The 18,294-nt window shown below is 37.6% G+C and overlaps 1 protein-coding gene across 1 annotated transcript in view; it reads left to right on the forward strand.

The window, feature by feature from the left end:
* The window catches only part of TTC39C (tetratricopeptide repeat domain 39C), a 115,796-nt gene that overhangs the window by 78,377 nt on the left and 19,125 nt on the right, over nt 1–18,294 (forward strand). The window contains exons 7-8 of the mRNA XM_036739443.1: nt 15,587–15,680; nt 17,872–17,979. Coding sequence (XP_036595338.1) covers nt 15,587–15,680; nt 17,872–17,979 — 202 coding nt within the window. The remainder of the gene's footprint in view (nt 1–15,586; nt 15,681–17,871; nt 17,980–18,294) is intronic.

Here is an 18,294-nt window from a genome sequence, read left to right on the forward strand (position 1 = left end):
GCTTTCTTTTTCTTTCTAGTGGTGGGAAGGGGGTGGGAAAAAGACAGAGAGAGAGAAGAAGTGCTTGTTAATTAAAAAAATTTTTTAAACACACCAATATGGTATAGTGAAAAGAGCGCTGGATTTAAAGTCATCCCACCTGAGTTTGAAATCTGGCCTTACAGCTTATTGCCTTTGTAACGTTGGGCGCGTCATCTCGCCTTTGTGGACCTCCGTTCCCTCTGCCTACGGACGCTGAGGATTAACTGGATGACCTCTCTGTCCCTTCCAGTCCTAAAGCTGTGATCCTATTTTTGTACTTGAAGCAACGACTCAAATTTATGTAATATTTTATGTTAACAAAATGTTTCATTTACATTCTACAATCTGTCTTTCCAGTCTCATCATTATACGTTATTTCCTTCCCACCTTCTAGAGACTCAAACTGGCATTCTGCCGTTCCCATCACTTTGAGCCTGGGATGCTCTCGGTCCTCATCCCAACCTCTTAGAATGTTTCACTTGTTTCAGAACTCGGCTCATGCATTCTTTAAACACCTTAATAACAACAATAATAGTTAGGCTTTATATAGTGCTTCAAGGTTTGCAGGGTGCCCTACAGATACCATTCCATCGTCACAACAACCCTGAGAGGCGGGCGTCGTTATTATCCCTCTTTTACAGATGAGATAACTGAGGCAAACGGGTTAAGTCATTTGCCTGGAGTCCCACAGATAGTACCAGCCTAAGGCTGGATTTGAACTCATGTCTTCTGGACTCTAGGCCCAACACTCTATTCGGCGTACTACCTAGTTCCCTTTTCCTTAGAACATTTTCTTCCCTGATAGAACCTGAGCTTGAGAACAGGGCATGTTTAATTTTTGTCTTTGCATCCCCGTTGCTTGGCGTAGGGCCTGGTGTATCGTAGGTGTTAAATAATTGCTTGATGCTTGATTGATTGAAATTCAGTGTGATCTTGACAACAAGCCTGGGAATGAAAAATGTGACTTCTATTAGCCTCCTTTTACAAATACTATAATACTAATACCTTTCACTTGCATAGTACGTATAATACATACGATACGTAGAATGTATTATGTAATATATAGTATACATATAATGTATATTCACTTATATAGTACATATAATGCATACATAGCAGCCAGGTGACTCAGTGGATAGGAGTGCTAGGCCTGGAGTCAGGAAGACCTGAGTTCGAATCCAGTCTTGCATACTTACTAGCTGTGTGACCCTGGGCAAGTCACTTCATCTCTGTTTGCCTTAATCCACTGGAGAAGGAAATGACAACCACTCCACTATCTTTGCCAAGAAAACCCATAAGGTCCTGGAGAGTCAGACGTGACTGAACGACGAATATAGTGCTTACCATGTGCCAGATACATCCCCATTTTAGAGGTTAGAGCAGCTTGTCCAAGGTCATAGGATTAGTGAATGCCGGAGCCAGGGTTCCACCCAGTGCTACTTCTGACTTCCTGGCTCTCTCTACCACGTGCTTTAGTGCCCCTCTGATGTTTGGAGCTGGCATATTTGCTGCTTAGCTTTTAAGGAAACAGCATTTTTACTCTTGACTATTAACTAACTTTTGTCACTTCCAGTACCCTTCATTTGCTGATGAATAGAGCACAAGGTCGTAAACTCAGAGTCCAGTGGATTAAGGACTTGCCCAAGATAACACAACTAGTGTCTGAATTTGAATTCACGTCTTCCTGACTTTAGGCCTCGTGGTCTATCCATTGAGCCACCTAGCTACTTCCTAAAATCCTATACAATTACTCCTCGGTCATTGCTTGGATGCTTCCCCTCTTCCCCATCCCACTGCCTTCATACAATATACCCGGCCCACGTCTCATTTTCCTTTGTGTAGTTTAATAGCCTCTTATGAGCCAATTCCACTTAGTCTTACAACCTAAAGGTTTCATCGTAGCATTAGCTACAAGAGTCCAAATAATTTTTGTTCCCTCCACTGTTCTCCATTAGCTCGTATTTTATTATGGTAAAATGAGGCTTTTTACTCTTCTATTATTCCGTGATTCTTAGGAGAATCAGATCTGAGTCTCAGTAGAACGAGATAGTTCTGTGTTGCTCTGGTGTTCAGCAAATTAATTAGAAAGGTAAAGTGACTAAAAGTTAAATGAGAAAAATATTCCGCTAGCATATGGGCAATTCATTTGTGGGCACTGGCAAGTGTGGAAGCTGAACTCTCAAATGATTAACCTCTCTGCTGTCCCTGTATCCACGGCATTTGGTGGCAGAGTGTTTCATTGCATCTGCTGAAGGGCAAGCCTTCCCCCTGTAATGGAACAGCTTGCTGTATCAGCATGATGTAATGGTTTTATTTATAGAGTGAGAAAGAGATACCACGAGGGAAATAGTTTCCAGAAATCCAGTTAATTGTAGTCTTCTCTCTCTTCTTACTATCCGGTTCTCTTCTTTATTTCAGTCAAAAGATGCTGTTTGTTAAAAAGTATTCAGTCAGGGAAGGAAATGGAATTAATCCTTAGGTAGAGGTGACTAAGAACATATTTTTAGTTTCTATTTGCTGAAAAGGGAAGCTGTGCTCCGTGGCTTAATGACTCCCTTTCATCCCAGCAAACAGAAAGATGACAGAAATGCTCATAAGATAAGACATCTTTGCCTGTTCTGTATTTTAGCCCTTTCTGTGCAGGCTGTCCGGGTGGAGCAGATTTATAGGTCATTCTTTATCTATCATTCATACTTCTAAGTGTACTAATTATATGAATAAGAGGATCAGCTTTCATTTATTCTCAAGAGCCCAAATCCTAGGGATGGAGGTGAGATGCACAATCTGTTGTTAGAGCCTCCTTGAGAACCACCTTGTTAGGATATTGATTCTGCTACGTAGCAGAAATTAGTACAGGGTTACATAGAAGCAAAATACCATTATTCTGATTTCTATGTAGAAATTAGAAATTTTCATTTTCTTTTTTTGGTCAGTTTGCCATATTTTTTCATTAGAAATTTTAAGCAACTCTAAATGACAAGAGCCTAATAAATATAAACTTTTTTAATAACACTTCACATTACCTTTAAATATTCATTGAGGTACACGAATTCATGCTTCATGATTGTAATGAGGGTATTATAATCATATTATTTGTGTTTTCCTTAGAATTAGTTCATATAAACATTTCTGGGTATTGATAGTAGTTTCATATCATTTTTAAATAGCCAACATGGAATTTTATTAAGTATTATCTGGGTTGTTCCTCCTTATAGAGTTCCTGTTCAGTGTTTCTCTTCATAGAATATTAGACATCACTTTCATTTTCTAGGTGAAGAAAATAAGGGTACATAGTAGTAAGTACAAGGAATAGTGTTTGAACAAACTAGTCCTTCTGACTCCCAGTGAATATGTGTGTGTGTGTGTGTGTGTGTGTGTACATATAAACATATATATATACACACACACATATAAGAATAAATACTATTCATAGAATAATATTCATACATAAATACTATACGTATATCAATAAAAGAATAAAGACAATTATAAATTGTCTTTATTCTTTTTTTTAACTTTTGGGTTTTTTTCCTTGAGTTATGTTCCCAGAAGTAGAAATACAAAATGAAATAGCTTTAGTACATATTGTGAGATTATACTATCAAAACATTTAAATCAGTTTGTGGCATCATAAGCAGCGTGTAATACTTGTCTCCTTATATACTCATCAATATTAAGCTTTTTATATTAAGCTTTTTTCATGATTTTAACAGATATGTAATGATAACTTGAAGCTGTTCTAATTTTTATTTCTTTAATGGCTGATGAGACTAGACATTTTTCCATGTGATAATTTGCTGCCTATTTTTCCTCTGGAAGGCAGTATATTAAAACAGAAAAGGCTCTGTCTCTTTCAGAGTCTCAGGACCTGTGTTCAAATCTCACCTCTGGGGCTTACTATTTGTGTACCTGTGGGCAAGTTAGTTTCCTTATCTTTAAAATGAGACAGATTAGATAAATGCCTTCTGTGGTCACTTGCAGCTCCAGAAATATGATCCTATGATCCTTGTGCATAAATTTGCTTCTTTTAACCACTTATAAATAGAATGTGTTGTCTTTGTACATTTTTGCAGGTAGTAAGTACCATTTACCATAAAGTTTCCCTAATCCTTTTCCTTTTACATTATTATATCATTATAGTATTATTTAATTTTCAAAATTTTAATTTCGTAGACTTGATCCCAACCATCTTGTCTGATAATTGTCTTCTACTTTTTTCCCTGGTGTTGGGGAAAAATTGAAGGCTGAAGGAAAAGGGGGTGGTAGAGGATGCAATGGACAGATAGTGTCATGGAAGCAACAAACATGGAAGCAACAAACAGATAGTGTTGTGGAAGCAGCAAAAACAGGACAGACTTTGGAGGTAGCAAAGGATAGAAGGCCTGTCATTCTGTGGTCCGTGGAGTCTCAAAGAATTGGACACAACCGAACGACACGTTTTTTCAGTAGTCACAAAATTTTCCTCCTTCTCCTGCTGGGAGAGACACTGTTCTAATGTTCTTTTTGTTTAACTCTGACTCATCCAGAGTTTATTGAAGTAGATGGCGTGAGATCTGCTCCAATAACAGTCATTAACTAAGTAATTCTTGTCTCACGTGTATCACTCCTGGTTTATTATTTATTGTTCTTATAGCAGTTTGAGGATATTTCTGGAATATCATTCTCCTCTTTTATGTGGTTTTCTTTTGTAGCTCAATACCATGAAGTTAAAATCTAGTATAAGCCCATTGTTTAATCTGTGCACGTACACACACTTTGTAGATCCATAATTCCATTAGTTACTGTGAATACTTTCACCACTGAGTGTGTTAAGGTTTCCATGCCTTAACAGATGATTTCAAGAGTTACAGTGACCAAAAAAACAAAACAGAACAAAAACACCTGATCACAAACCTTCTTGAAATAAGCTCCTCTGAACTTAGCTAGTCTGGTCCTTAGCAAGGTCTGCCAATAAAATCAGAGATCTTTCAGGTATTAAAGCTTGTACACACACACACACACACACTCTCTCTCTCTCTCTCTCTCTCTCTCTCTCTCTCATCATTATAACTTATATTTGCCCAGCAAAAGTATTTAACTCTATTTAATGAAATTGTGCCAGTGCAATCCTTCAAGAATTAAGTAATTGGTACAGTCAGCGATTTAGATTGTGACCCCTCTGTAATTTAGTAATGGTCTTGGGAGAGTGGCTCTGACCAAAAAATAGAGCTCTTGTTACCTTAGTTAAGCAAATACCAAAGTATTAGCTCCTGGTTGTTGAAAGTCTTTTTCTTCCTTTTGTGGAGGACTCAAGATATTCATTTTAGGCATCATATAGCTTTCTGTTGGGCTGCTTGTGGTCTTGAGGTTACCTTTTCTTAGTGCGTCTAGCCAGTCATTGCTGTTCCTGGGACAGCGATAGGATGCCATTGAGAAGTTAGAATCCTCCTACCCTCCTTTGTTCACAAGGTTGCCATCTGGTGGAGGTGGGAAATGGGGAAACCAAGAATCTACTCTTTCCCCTCCAAAGTAGTTCCATTTCCAGGACTTGCCTGAAACTGCTCCCTCCTTTAAATTGCTGGAGTTTGAATCTCAGATTCTAGACTGGCTTACTATTTTATAGAAGATCCTTGGAAAATAACAAGGGATTACATTAGTTTAATACCATTTATTCAGTAAAACTATTCTTACCTGATGAGGGCATAGAGTATTTTGTTAGGTACCTTATTGGTCTGGAGTGATTACTTCAAGGGATACGTATAAGCCTTGTTCACACCTAATTTAATACGTCAAGAAAGGAAGAAGACCCAATAACCCCACCCTTACATAAATATATATACACACATACATTATTTATAAAGATCTCTTTAATATTAAATACTAGTCTTTGTAATACTTTATTAAATAGGAATGGTAACAAACAGCAAGCATACCCAGTCCTTGTTCTTAAAAGGAATTATTAGCTAATATTTTCTCCATTAAATATAATACTGATTCATTATAAAAATATATATTCTTTACTATGCAAACACATCTTCCATTCCATGTTAAAAATAGACTATATACAGAATAAGTGCTCCATTTTATCAAATAATTTTTTGGCCTCTATTGAGATAATTATATAATTTTTAATATTGTCTTACTGTATTGATGAACAAGCATTTATAACATGTTTTCTATATGCCAGGCTCTATATTGATCACTGAATATGCAAAAAGAATAGAAAAATAAGCCCTCTCCTCAAGAAGCTTACATTCTAATAGAAAGACAGCATGTGCATTTATTTAAAAAAATACAGGCTATATACAAAATAGATCGAAGATGAAAAAGGCACTGGTAGATGGGAGCGGCTTGGAAAGCCCTCCTGCTGGTGGTACTCAAGCTAAGTCTTGGAGGAAACTGGGGAATTTCTTTTAAGATGAGTTAAGTTGTCAAAAGTTTTGCTCTTTTCTTTGCTAAGACTTTATTTAGGATTTTTGTATGTATAATTGGTCTAAAAGTTTCCTTCTGGTAATGTCCTTCTGATTTATAACATTTTTTTGGTTTATAAAAACCTGTGAAGTCCTGTTTTTTTTTTCTTTTAGAGTTTAAAACTGTATAAGTAGGTGAGGTTTGTGGGGAGGAACAGATGAGTTAGGAAAATGAGGTTGATCAGTCTTCGTGATGTTCATGAATGGAGTTCCATGCCAGGTTACTGATACCCTTGCTGAGATTACCTAGGACGTTTTATTGTGTCTCGGATTAGAACTACTGCGTTTATTGCCTTTTCTCTTTCCTCAGGGCCTACTATTATTTGCAGATTGCATTTCTTTCATCAGTTTTCTAGGTTTGACAGTTTTTCTCAAATTATCTTCTGTGTAATTTGGCTGTGATTTTTTTGACTGCAAGCAACTGGCTTCTATGAAACAGATTCTTAATTTTGTTGAGTCAGTTCTGTTCCTTTAAGTTTCCACTGCTATTATCAGTGTCTTTGCATAACTTATTTTTAAAACAACAACAAAAATATACAGTTCCCTACAAATGCAGTATCATTTTTCAGGAGGTTATCCCTTCATTCTAGAAGAATTATGTTCTTCTGTAAAGTCTTTTCATTTGTCCCTGTCTTTTGGTCTTTTAGCTGCCGTGAAATCGTTACGGACTCGTTATCCTTTGGAATTGCTGTAGTTGGACCTTTCCTTATTTAGGATATATTTCAACAAGATCCGATGTGTCAAGTGCCTAAAACTCACTGTCTAGTCACTCGCTTGACACCTGTCGTAGAGCTCATATTGGGGTTGGAGTTAGTTAAATTTGAGTATGCATGTCTTATCTCTCCCCAAATTCTAAGATCCTGGATGGACCATCAGGGACTATATCCAACATTTCTTCATAACCCTCTAGTACCGATCAAAGTACCCTACATATTTTGTTATTGTTCAGTCTAACTCTTTGTGAGTCCACTTGGGGTTTTCTTAGCAAAAACATTTCTTTCACCGACTCATTTTACAGATGAGGAAACTGAGGCAAACAGGATTAAGCGACTTGACTAAGGTCACATAGCTGATAAGTGTCCAAGGTGAGATTTGAAGTCAGGTCTTCCTTACTCCAGGCCCTGGTGCTCCATCTGCTGTACCCACCTAGCTTCCCTACCTTGCATGTAGTAAGTGTTTTTACTTGTTGATTGATCTTGCATTCTGCCAGTGTCACTGTTGTAAACATTCACTGCAAATATAGAAGAAAGAGCGGGCTGAATTTATACTGACACCTGAGTTTATACTTCTCAACCTGCTTCTTTCTATAATAACAAAACAATTTCCTATCAAACTGTTTTAAAGTATTTCCCTTTTCCTACTTAAAGCAGAATGCCAAAGAAATTAAATTAATTGAAAAATTATTGTGTATTGAACAGTGGGACACTAAGTACCTAGAGAATTTCCTCTAGCATTGAAATAATTGTCTATAGTGGCATCTCAGATATCTAAATATCTCAATATAAATTCCTCAGAGAATGGAGATAGCTACCAGAAGCTGGCATTCTGGCACCCCTTTCAACTTGGGAGTTCCAGCTCCAAATGGCAAAATGATTATAAAAGGCGTGATGGTGGGCAGGTATTGGTGGATGGCCATACATGCTATGAGTACAAACTAAGCCTCTAGAATTGATTTGACAAGCTGGACCCAGAGATCAAAGAAGTATTTGAAGCAAAGCAGATTATGCACCAACAGCTGTGGCTCTTAGAAACTTGATTAAGGACACAGCTAGGGATGTGTGCATCGTGATCTGTGGTTCTAATTAAGAAGCATGAGCACCATGATGAAATAGCATAGTCAGAGAGATCTAGGGTTATGTGTGTAGCAGTGCCTCCAGAGTCAGAGAGTTCAAATTCTACTTGTGTGATCTTGGGCATGTCCTTTCATCCCCTTCAACCTCAGTTTCCTCATCTTTTAAAATAAGGTATTTGGACGACATGGCCTCTGAGGTTCCTTCTAGCCTTAAATCTACGATGCTATTATCAATGGTGTCCCCTCAACCCATCTGATGAAATTTCAGTATTTAAGGGACAGGTACGTGGAGACAATGAGATGTTAAGGTTTTACTTAGATAAATTGCTTGTCAAATTTACAAGGTAGATCAGATTGGCTAATATGACAAAAGAAAAATGATAAATGTTGGAGAGAATGTGGGAAAATTAAAGCACTAATGCATTGTGGGTGAAGTTGTGAACTGATCCAACTATTCTGGAGAGCAATTAAGAACTATGCCCAAAGGGCTATAAAACTGTGCATACCCAGGTTTTGACCCAGCAATACCACTACTAGGTTTGTATCCCAAAGAAGTTTAAAAAAAAGGGACAGGACCTATTTGTACAAAAATATTTGTAGCAGCTCTTTTTGTGGTGGCAAAAAGTGGGGAATGGCTAAACAAGTTGTGGTATTTGAATGTAATGGAATACTATTGTGCTATAAGAAAGGACAAGTGGGCTGATTTCAGAAAAACTGAACTGCTGCAAAGTGAAGAGAGCAGAACCCGGAGTAACAGTGTCAGCAGTGTTGTAGGGCAATCAACTCTGAATGACATAGACATTCTCAGGAATACAATGATCCAAGACAATTCCAAAGGACTTATGATGAAAAATGCTGTCCGCCTCTAGAGAAAGAACTGATGGAGTCCAAATGCAGATCAAAGAATTCTATTTTTCACTTCCTTTTTTTGTGGTTTTTCTTTTGGTCTATTTTTTTTTACAATATGACTAATATGGAAATATTTTGTGTGATTTCACATGTATAATCTATATTAGATTGCTCACCATCTCAAGGAGGGGCTGGAGGAGAAAGGGAGAGAAGTTGGAACTCAAAATTTCAAAAAAAAAAAAACAAACCCAAATGTCAAAATTTGTTTGTACATGCAATTGAGAAAAATAAAATATTGTTTTTAAAAAGATTTGCAAGGTGGAAGGACTAGCTAGAAGGAATAGCTAATGGATGACAGTTACCAAAGCATTCTTGATAGGTCAGAACTCTGGGCTGAACATAATGAGAAAATTAATAGGGATCAGAGAGCTTCACAAGTACAAGATAGAAAAGGCGTATTGAGTAATGGCTAGTTTGAAAGAGATCTAGGGGTTTGGAGTGGATTCCAAAGACAGACTGGACTGCTTTAGAGTAGTGAATAATCTTGCTAAGAGTCTTCGGATGAAGATTGGATAACCACTTGGGAATGTTGTAGATAGTATGTTTGGTCAGGTATGGGCTAGAACGGGATGAGGATCCTGTGGTCTTGAGGCGACATGTAGCTTCCTAGATCCTTGGGTCAAAGTTTTACAGAACAAATCTTTTTATTAAAGGGATTCCTTAAAAAAGGAGTTCCTGAGGACTCTTCCAACTCTGACACTCAGTGATTCTGTGCAGTTCACTTATGTTCAGCATTCCCTCATTACAAAGGCAGGAACCTGGGCCAATATGGGAAGTGTGTTCATGTGCTCCTTTCTGCTGCTGGTGAGATTGTACTCAGTCATTCATGGCAAATTCACATGACTTTGAAGGCTTAATCATTATTCTAGCTGTGATCAAGAAACTTTCCCAGCAGGCCTGAAACAAGTTGATAGAAACTTGTCATTTATTGTCAGTATTTACTTTAAATATAAAGTAGGTTTACTCATTGTTATTGGCAGATGTTTTACTGGTGATTATTTACTCACACTGTGAGTTTTACAGAAAAGAATGACTTCTCTAGGGTCAAATATTATGTTGGTTGTGAACTAGGGACTATAAGTACACTTGACTTAAATTAGTATACTCTGTCTTAAATTATGCCACTGCTCAAGGAAAAATTTCTATATGAAATTATATGTTTCTTGTCTCTTCTTACCTTCCTTGAAAAAGAGAAGTAAATATATCCAAAACGACATGAAGCTAAATAAGCTAGGTTTTATTTTCTGTCACTATATAAAATATTAGGGCCTAAAATTCACAGCTACCATTGGACCAATTTTATGATTATTTGGTGAATGGAAAATTGAGTCCTTAGCTTCTTCAGAAACTGATAGTTAAATGGAATCCTAGAGGTCATCTTGTCCAACCCTTTGTCCAGGGGTTTTCCATGTTCTCCATGGCATCCCTGATAAATGGTCATTTGGGTTTGCGTGAACACTTTCATCGACTTTGAGCTCAAATCTGTTTCTTTGCAGCTTCTGTTTCCTACCCCTAGATTTCACCTCTGGAATCATACAAAACAAGTCCAGAGTGATAGTTTTTCTTTATCTCAAACACATAATTCCAATAAAGCAGGTGCTTATCACAGGCGATGATGTTGTTGTTGTATCATGCTCTGGGTATGTGGACAAATGCTTCTCCTAGTCTCCAATCTGCCTCTTCTTTTCCTCTCCCTTTGATTCAATAAATACATATGAAGCAGTCTCCATATGCTGTCAGTAAGTTTTTCAAGAGAGACAAGAGGAAAGAAAGGGAGCACATTCAAGAGATGCTGCAAAGGTGAAATCAACAGGCCTTGGCAACAACTTGGATATGGAGGCGGGGTGAGAGATAGTAAGGACAACAGGATGACTCTGAGGTTATGAGCCTGAGGGACCAGGAGGAGGGTGTTGCCCTCTGCAGTAAGAGGGAAGGTAGGAGGGGTGGAGGGTTTAGGGGAAAAGATAATGATTTCTGTTTTGGACATGTTGGGTTTAATCCATCTACTGGACATCTAGCTTGAAATGTCTGAGAGGCAGTTGGAGAGGCAAGATTGGAGCTCAGCAGAGGTTAGGGCAGGACAGGTAGATATAAAAATCATCAGCATAGAGATGGTAATTAAATCCACGATAACTGATGAGATGACCAAGTGAAGTAGTATAGAGGAAGATGAGAAGAGGGCCCAGGACAGAACCCTGAGGGACACTTAGAGGGAATGATCTGGGAGAGGATTCATCAAAGGAGACACAGTAGATTTGATCAGATAGGTAGGAGGAGAACCAGCAGAGAGAGGGGTGTCTCTAAAACCTAAAAAGAAAAGAGTATCAAAGAGAGAGAGAGAGAGAGTCATCGACAGCGTCAAAGGCTGCAGAGCGGTCAAGGAGAATGAGGACTGAGAAGAGGCCGTTTGATTTAGCAAATAAGAGATCGTTAGTAACTTTGGTGAGAGCAGTGTCAGTGGAATAATTAAGTCAGAAGCTGGATTATAAGGGGTTAAGAAGAGAGTAGGAGGAGAGAAAGTAGGGGCACCTATTGTAAATGGCCAGAGATGTAGGAAAATAGTAGGAATGGAAGGATCGAGTGAGTGTTTTTTCAGGATAGGGGAGAGACATAGGAAGGCTTGTAGACAGTGGGAAATGAATCAGTAGCAAGGGAGAAACTGAAAATAAATGACAGAGAAGAACAATTTGTAACTGTGGCCAAAGGGCAATAAAACTGTGTATACCCTTTGGCTCAGCAGTAACACTAAGTGTCTATCCCAAAGAGATCAAAGAAAAGGGAAAAAACCCATGTGTACAAAAATATGTATTTGCTATTCAGTTGTTTTTTCAGTAGTGTCTGACTCTTCGTGACCCCATATGGGGTTTTCTTGGCAAAGATGCTGAAGTGGTCTGCCATTTCTTTCTCCAGCTCACTTTACAGATGAGGAAGCTGAAGCAAATAGGGTGAAGTGACTTGCCCAGGGTCACATAGGTAGTAAGTGTCTAAGGCCAGATTATGTGTAACATAAATTAGGTCAGTCAAAATGGTGGCATGATTTTCTCCATGTTTGTGGAGCAACACATGAATAGGAGCAAAGGTAGCAGATGGTGGGAATGATCCAAAGCTGAGGCTTGGCAAGGTGTAATTGGTGACACAGTGGGGGCCTGTGGGGTAGGGATTCAAGAGAGGAGGGCAGTGTAGAGTTGAATTGGTTCACCAAGGAGTCAAGATGGGGAGAAGAGGCATAGAGTTTGTGTCTGCTATTTCTGCCTAGCCTTGACATTCTGTCATATTATGACTTCACTCAGAATTAATCTATTTTAAGTCCAGTAAAGTGTTATTCCAGTACATCTTTTGGCATGGAGGGGGACCCTGGGTTTTTTAAGGTCAATGCCCCCAAAGCACATTTGAAGGAAGGCTTTGATCACAAATCGGGCTCTGTGCCTGTTATCCAAGATCCAGGTTAGCCAAGATTAGGGAGATGCATCACCAAAAAGGTGGTCACAAAATAGTGAATTCCTCTGGTTATGGTAACTTATGAAGAATATTACTAAAGTATATTGTTTTTATTCAGTCATGTCCTACCCTTTGTTACCCTGTGGACCACATCATCCATGGGGTTTTCTTGGCAAAGACACTGGAGTGGTTTGCCATTTCCTGCTCCAACTCATTTTACAAATGAGGAAAGTGAAGCAAACAGGGTTAAATGACTTGCCCAGGGTCATGTGGCTATTGAGTGTCTGAGTCTGGATATGAACTTAGGTCTTCTTGACTCCAGGTCCAGTCCTCTGTCCACTGAGCCACCTAGCTGCCTCCACTAAAACGTATAGGAGCTTCTTCTTTTGGTGGAAAATGTACCTTTAATATTGAGGAAATCAGATATTTAGAATTTTTTGATTACTGTTTTAAACCAACTGGCTCATCATTGCTGTTTTTTAGTAATTTGTGTCCTGTTTCAAATATTATTTTCTCAGTCATCCAACCAGTCAGAAAATATTTATTAGGCTCCTGTTATATGCCAGGCAGTCTACTGAGCACAGAGGATCCAAAGAAAGGTAGAAGATAGTCCCTGTTCTCAAGGGACTCAGAGTCTAACAGGGGAAAGACAACGTGCAAAAACTATAAAACATGATGCATACAAGATAAATTGGAGAGGGCATTAGCATTAAGGGGGATTAGAAAAAGGTGGAATGTTAGCTGGGTCTTAAAGGAAGCCAGGAAGTGGAGATGAGGAGGGAGAACAATCCAAGCATGAGGGACAGCCTGAGAAAATGTCTAGAGCCTAAGAAAATGTGAAATATCTTGGGTGAGGTCCAGCAAGGAGGCCAATGTCACTGGACCTCAGAGTTAATACAAAAAAGTATGGTGTAAAAAAGAATTTTTAATATAGAAGGAAAACAGTTGTCCATTTTTTCTTTCAATAATCAATACTTTGATGGACCTACAGCCTTGAAGACAGGCAGAGGCAACATGGTGGAAAGATTATTAGATTTGGAGTCAAAGGTCCTGAGTCGGAATCTTGGCTTTACCATTTGCTTCCCATGTGGTGCTGGAAGACTTATTTTCTCTCTTTGGGCCTCAGCTTCCTCATATATAAAGTGAGACAACTGGACTAGATCAAGCAACTCTTAACATTTTTTGTATCATGGAACCCCTTTGGCAGTCTGGTGAAGTCTATGGACCCCTTCTAAGAATGATAATTGTAAAGGAAGCCAATTACATTGAAATAAGCTATAAAAATATTTTTAAAAAACAAGTTAGTGGATTCCAGATTTTAAAGATCTCTGGACTAGATAGATTCTGAGGTGCCTTTTCAGCTACCTCTCTATAATCCCATGTTCATCAGCGCCTGCCCTTCCTTCACAAACAATCATACCCCAGCATTACTTTCTTGTGTAATTTTTGTCCTTGTCTTTCCATAGGACCTCCAAAGTTATTTAGTGCCTCAGAAGGCATCTTTTTGTTTCTTTTTAGTATTTCATGAACACCGCTACAGGACTTGGGTCTTGGATTTTTCCTTCACTCACACTCGTAATAGCTAGCATTTACATAGTACTTTGGGGTTTGTGAAGTTGTGTACATGTTACTTCATTTTTTTCCCCTCACTACAACCCAGGAGGTAGGTTCTATTTTATCCTCCTTTTACAGATGAGGAAACTGAGGCAGATAGAGGTTAAGTGACCCTTGCTCAGAGTCACACAGTAAGTGTCTGAGGCCAGATTTTAACTCAGGTCTTCCTGACTCTTGGTTGTGCCACTTAGCTGCTTACATTACTAGTCCACCTCCTTTCCACAACTTTGTATGTGCAAGTCCTCATCTAAACTATGCTTCGGTCCACTTATACTTACTGTGCCTTTTTTTTCCATTGTCCTTTGGGTCACTTAAAATTTTAATTCTTCTGACATTGAGATATTTCATGGTTTTATAATCATTTAAATATCCTGAAGAATATTAACTTTAAAAAGATAGGCTTTTGCAACAGGGAACAATTTTTGGGACCATTGAAGGAGCCATTCATTTTCCCAGATGCCATGCAGCCTAGCTTGTTTTCTCTTTGTAAGCTCTGTCCAGGATATACAGTTATCCTTTCCACATCATAAGGCAAGTTTGGGGTATGGTACCCCCTGTGATCTGAAAAATTTGCATAAAATTTTTTGGCCCTCTCTTTGTATCAGAAGTCTGAATTATTATGGTATTGAAAGATAAAATATCTTAATATTATACAATGCTATACATATGTTTTATACATTTCTGAGTTTCTAAACTTTTTTGTATCGTCTACAGCTTTCTCAAAACTCCCCCAAAATTCCCATTTAATTTCTTATGCTTACCCGCGATGGGGAAAGTTGCAATGTTTTCTAACAGACTAAATCAGTAGGGCTTCTTATCTGCCAATTCAACTAACTGTGCGTCATAATCTGAGCAATAACAGTCTCATTCACATCATTTTTCAGGTGTATATTGGCACCTCAGTCCATTTTTAGTGGTTGTAGCACTGCTTGATGAAACCTTGTAGTAATCCAAAGCTTGATGTAATTGGCAAAATGTCACAAGGAGAGCTTCTGGAAAGCCTCATGGTCTTTAGGGAGGTCATCTTCTGTTTGGCCTTTGTGCAGGCCAGCATCCATGACAATGGCAAACTCCTGTAACTGATCAGCATGAGGACCCTAAAACGTTCAGGTAATGGGAAAATCTTTGGGCACTCTAGCAGTAAGAACGTGCTTCATGGAGAAGTCAGACTGGAATTATGTTTGGAAACATACGTGGAATTTAGATAGTGGAAGAAGCATTTTCAGGAGTTATACTTTTTCAGTAGTTCATGGTAGCAGCTGTGACACCTTTGCATCATGATGATACCTATTGCAGATACAATTTGAGATAGTAGACGTTAATTCAGTTTTGTGGGTTTTGTTTTTGTTTTTCTTTTCCTTAGTGTCAGATCAACAGTGCCTTGACGTCTTTCCATACGGCTCTGGAACTTGCAGTAGATCAGCGAGAAATTCAACATGTCTGTCTCTATGAAATTGGTAAATATAAAGTTCATGCCTCTTGCTGTCATAGGATATCTCTGTTGGGGTCTGCTTCCTGCTTAATGCATTTCAAGCTGTGTATATTTTTAAAAGCTTCCTATCTTCTTTAATAACAAGGGCCATCACAGAGCTAGCAGAGGATGAAATAAAATCTGCTCTTCTAGTTTGGCTTCCTATCACTACTCTGAGATAGTATTGTTTTAATTGTAAAGGTCATGGGAAAATGTTAGGATGAGTATTAGAATACAAAATGTAACTGTTCGAGTTTCACTTACACCATCTATTTCTTTGCTTTAAGTGAGTTTATAAAACAAACATTTGAAATAAGCCATTAATTTGCATTCTCCTTCCCTGTCCTTTTTCAATCCTCCAGCACTTTGTAGTTGATGTGGCTTTTCTTTAAAGAGAATATTTAAACTCGACAGTTTATGGAAGTGAATGTTGAAAACTAAAATTAAATAAATTAATTTAAAAAAGAAAATTTTTTTTGCATGACTTCCCATGTATAATAGGTATGGTGTAGCTTGCCTTCTAGGGGAGTGGGAAAAGGGCTTAAGTGAAGGAGAAAATTTGGAACTCAAAACTTTTTTAAAATGAATGCTAAAAATAAATAAGACAAAAAACAAAACAAATATTTCAAATTGATTAAAATACTAGACAGAAAAGCAGAACACTTGTCCACTCCATTATGTAATTCCTTACCCAAACATAGGTACTTATCAACAGAAAAATAACAAATAAAGCAAACAAATCTTTTCAGCACTTTAACCAACAGTCCTTTCAACTAAAGGTCAATATTTCTTGATAAGATATTCCTAATTAAGAGGGAAAAAAGCTTTGATGTGGCCTTTTGGTCACTTTTCCTAGAGTCCCTTATTGGTGTGCTTTAATACATCATTCATTATGTAGCTGCTGCCTCATTCCAAAGTCTAGATACAAATAATTTCTTCTCAAAATGATTCAGTAATTGATATTAAATTTTGAAATATCCTTGTAATAACAGAAAATGATTAAGTACAGCCATAAAATATGTTATCATCTGCAGATTTCTGAAATTTAATGTGATGTAATCTGCATTTTACTGAAATTTAATAGCCGTAAAACAACACTGAAATGTGTCCCAATGAAATTGAATGAAATGACACTATATCTTTTTTACCCCTACTCAAGATTTTTTTGATTCTACATCATGACTTTATAGTAACATAAATTAAAACCTCACTGTGCTCTCAGAATTTGGGAATAATTAGTTGACTCAAGACTTGCTTACGAAATACATAGGCTTCCTATCATAAGCCAATGTCAGAACCTGACGTTGAATTCTGCAGGAGCTGAATGCACAAGTCTTTTTATTTGAAGATACCTTTACCCATTCCTGTAGCTAACCATTAGGAATAAAATTCCTTTTGCGTGTCTTATTATTAGCATAACCGATATTAAACCTTTTCAGGACACTCTAATGGGCAGGAATTGAATTGGGAAATGAGATTCCTTTAGTGGCTTCATGACTCTCTTATTAAAAAATTGTTAACCGAGTGACTTTAGCCTTTCGCATCTATTTTCTCATCTATTAAAAAGATTCTGCTTGGTTATTCTATTTCATATGATAATTGAGAATTCCTGCCATGAATCAGAAAAATGCTTTAAACATCTTTGGAACTGACACCTTGTATTATACTCTTCATGGTGGTGGCAGTATTTGAAAGCCTGCTTTAGTTCATTGCATAAAATGCTGTTAATATAAGCACAAGAACATATATGTTGATATGCACATTTGTTTTTATAGGCTTCTATTTATATTAATAGGGAACAATTTGTATTCAGTGAATTTTTCACATCCTACATTTCTATGAGCGTATACTTATATAATTGTACTTTTAGTTTGACTAATACAAGTCTGAGAGGCAACCTACTGTGTTTTTCTAGGAATTTTTAAATCATTCCTTCCTATATTCAATCTGATCCTGAAATCAAGAAGTGCTTTGCCTTATTTATAGCTTCCACATTAAATATTTTTCTGGGGATGAGGAAGGTTGTGCTATAAGTTTTCAGATAGCACACTTCTGATGGCTGAAGATAGAAACAACAAATCAGCTGTTCAGAATTCTGTAGTTAATTTTTAAAAAAAAGGTGGTTCTATAAAACTCTTTACTTGTCAGTGATCATTTTAAAAATATTTCTTTTGTAGGTTGGTGCAGTATGATAGAACTGAACTTTAAAGATGCTTTCACTTCCTTTGAAAGACTCAAAAATGAGTCAAGGTGGTCTCAATGCTATTATGCATATTTAACTGCAGGTGAGTGGAGGTCTTTTCTCTGGCACGAGTGAGTTGTTCAGAATCCTGTGGCTTTGCAAATGAGCATGAGTAGGGAACTGCTGCCCCTTAGTGGAGGGAAAGTCACAGCTGGTGACAGATCTACCATCTGATATATAATTTTATATTTCTGTAATTTCAAATTAGAAGAGAGCCTAAGAGATTATCTAGTTTTCTGCACGCTTTCATGCGCTCATTCTAGGCAGATGTCATGAATGTGGTTTAATCAAAAGAATGTGATTGAAGAATTAAACTGCTGTACATGCTGTACACTGGAGAACAATAGGCTGTTCTGTA

The sequence above is a fragment of the Trichosurus vulpecula genome, chromosome 1, assembly GCF_011100635.1.
Source record: "Trichosurus vulpecula isolate mTriVul1 chromosome 1, mTriVul1.pri, whole genome shotgun sequence".
NCBI lineage: Eukaryota > Metazoa > Chordata > Mammalia > Diprotodontia > Phalangeridae > Trichosurus > Trichosurus vulpecula.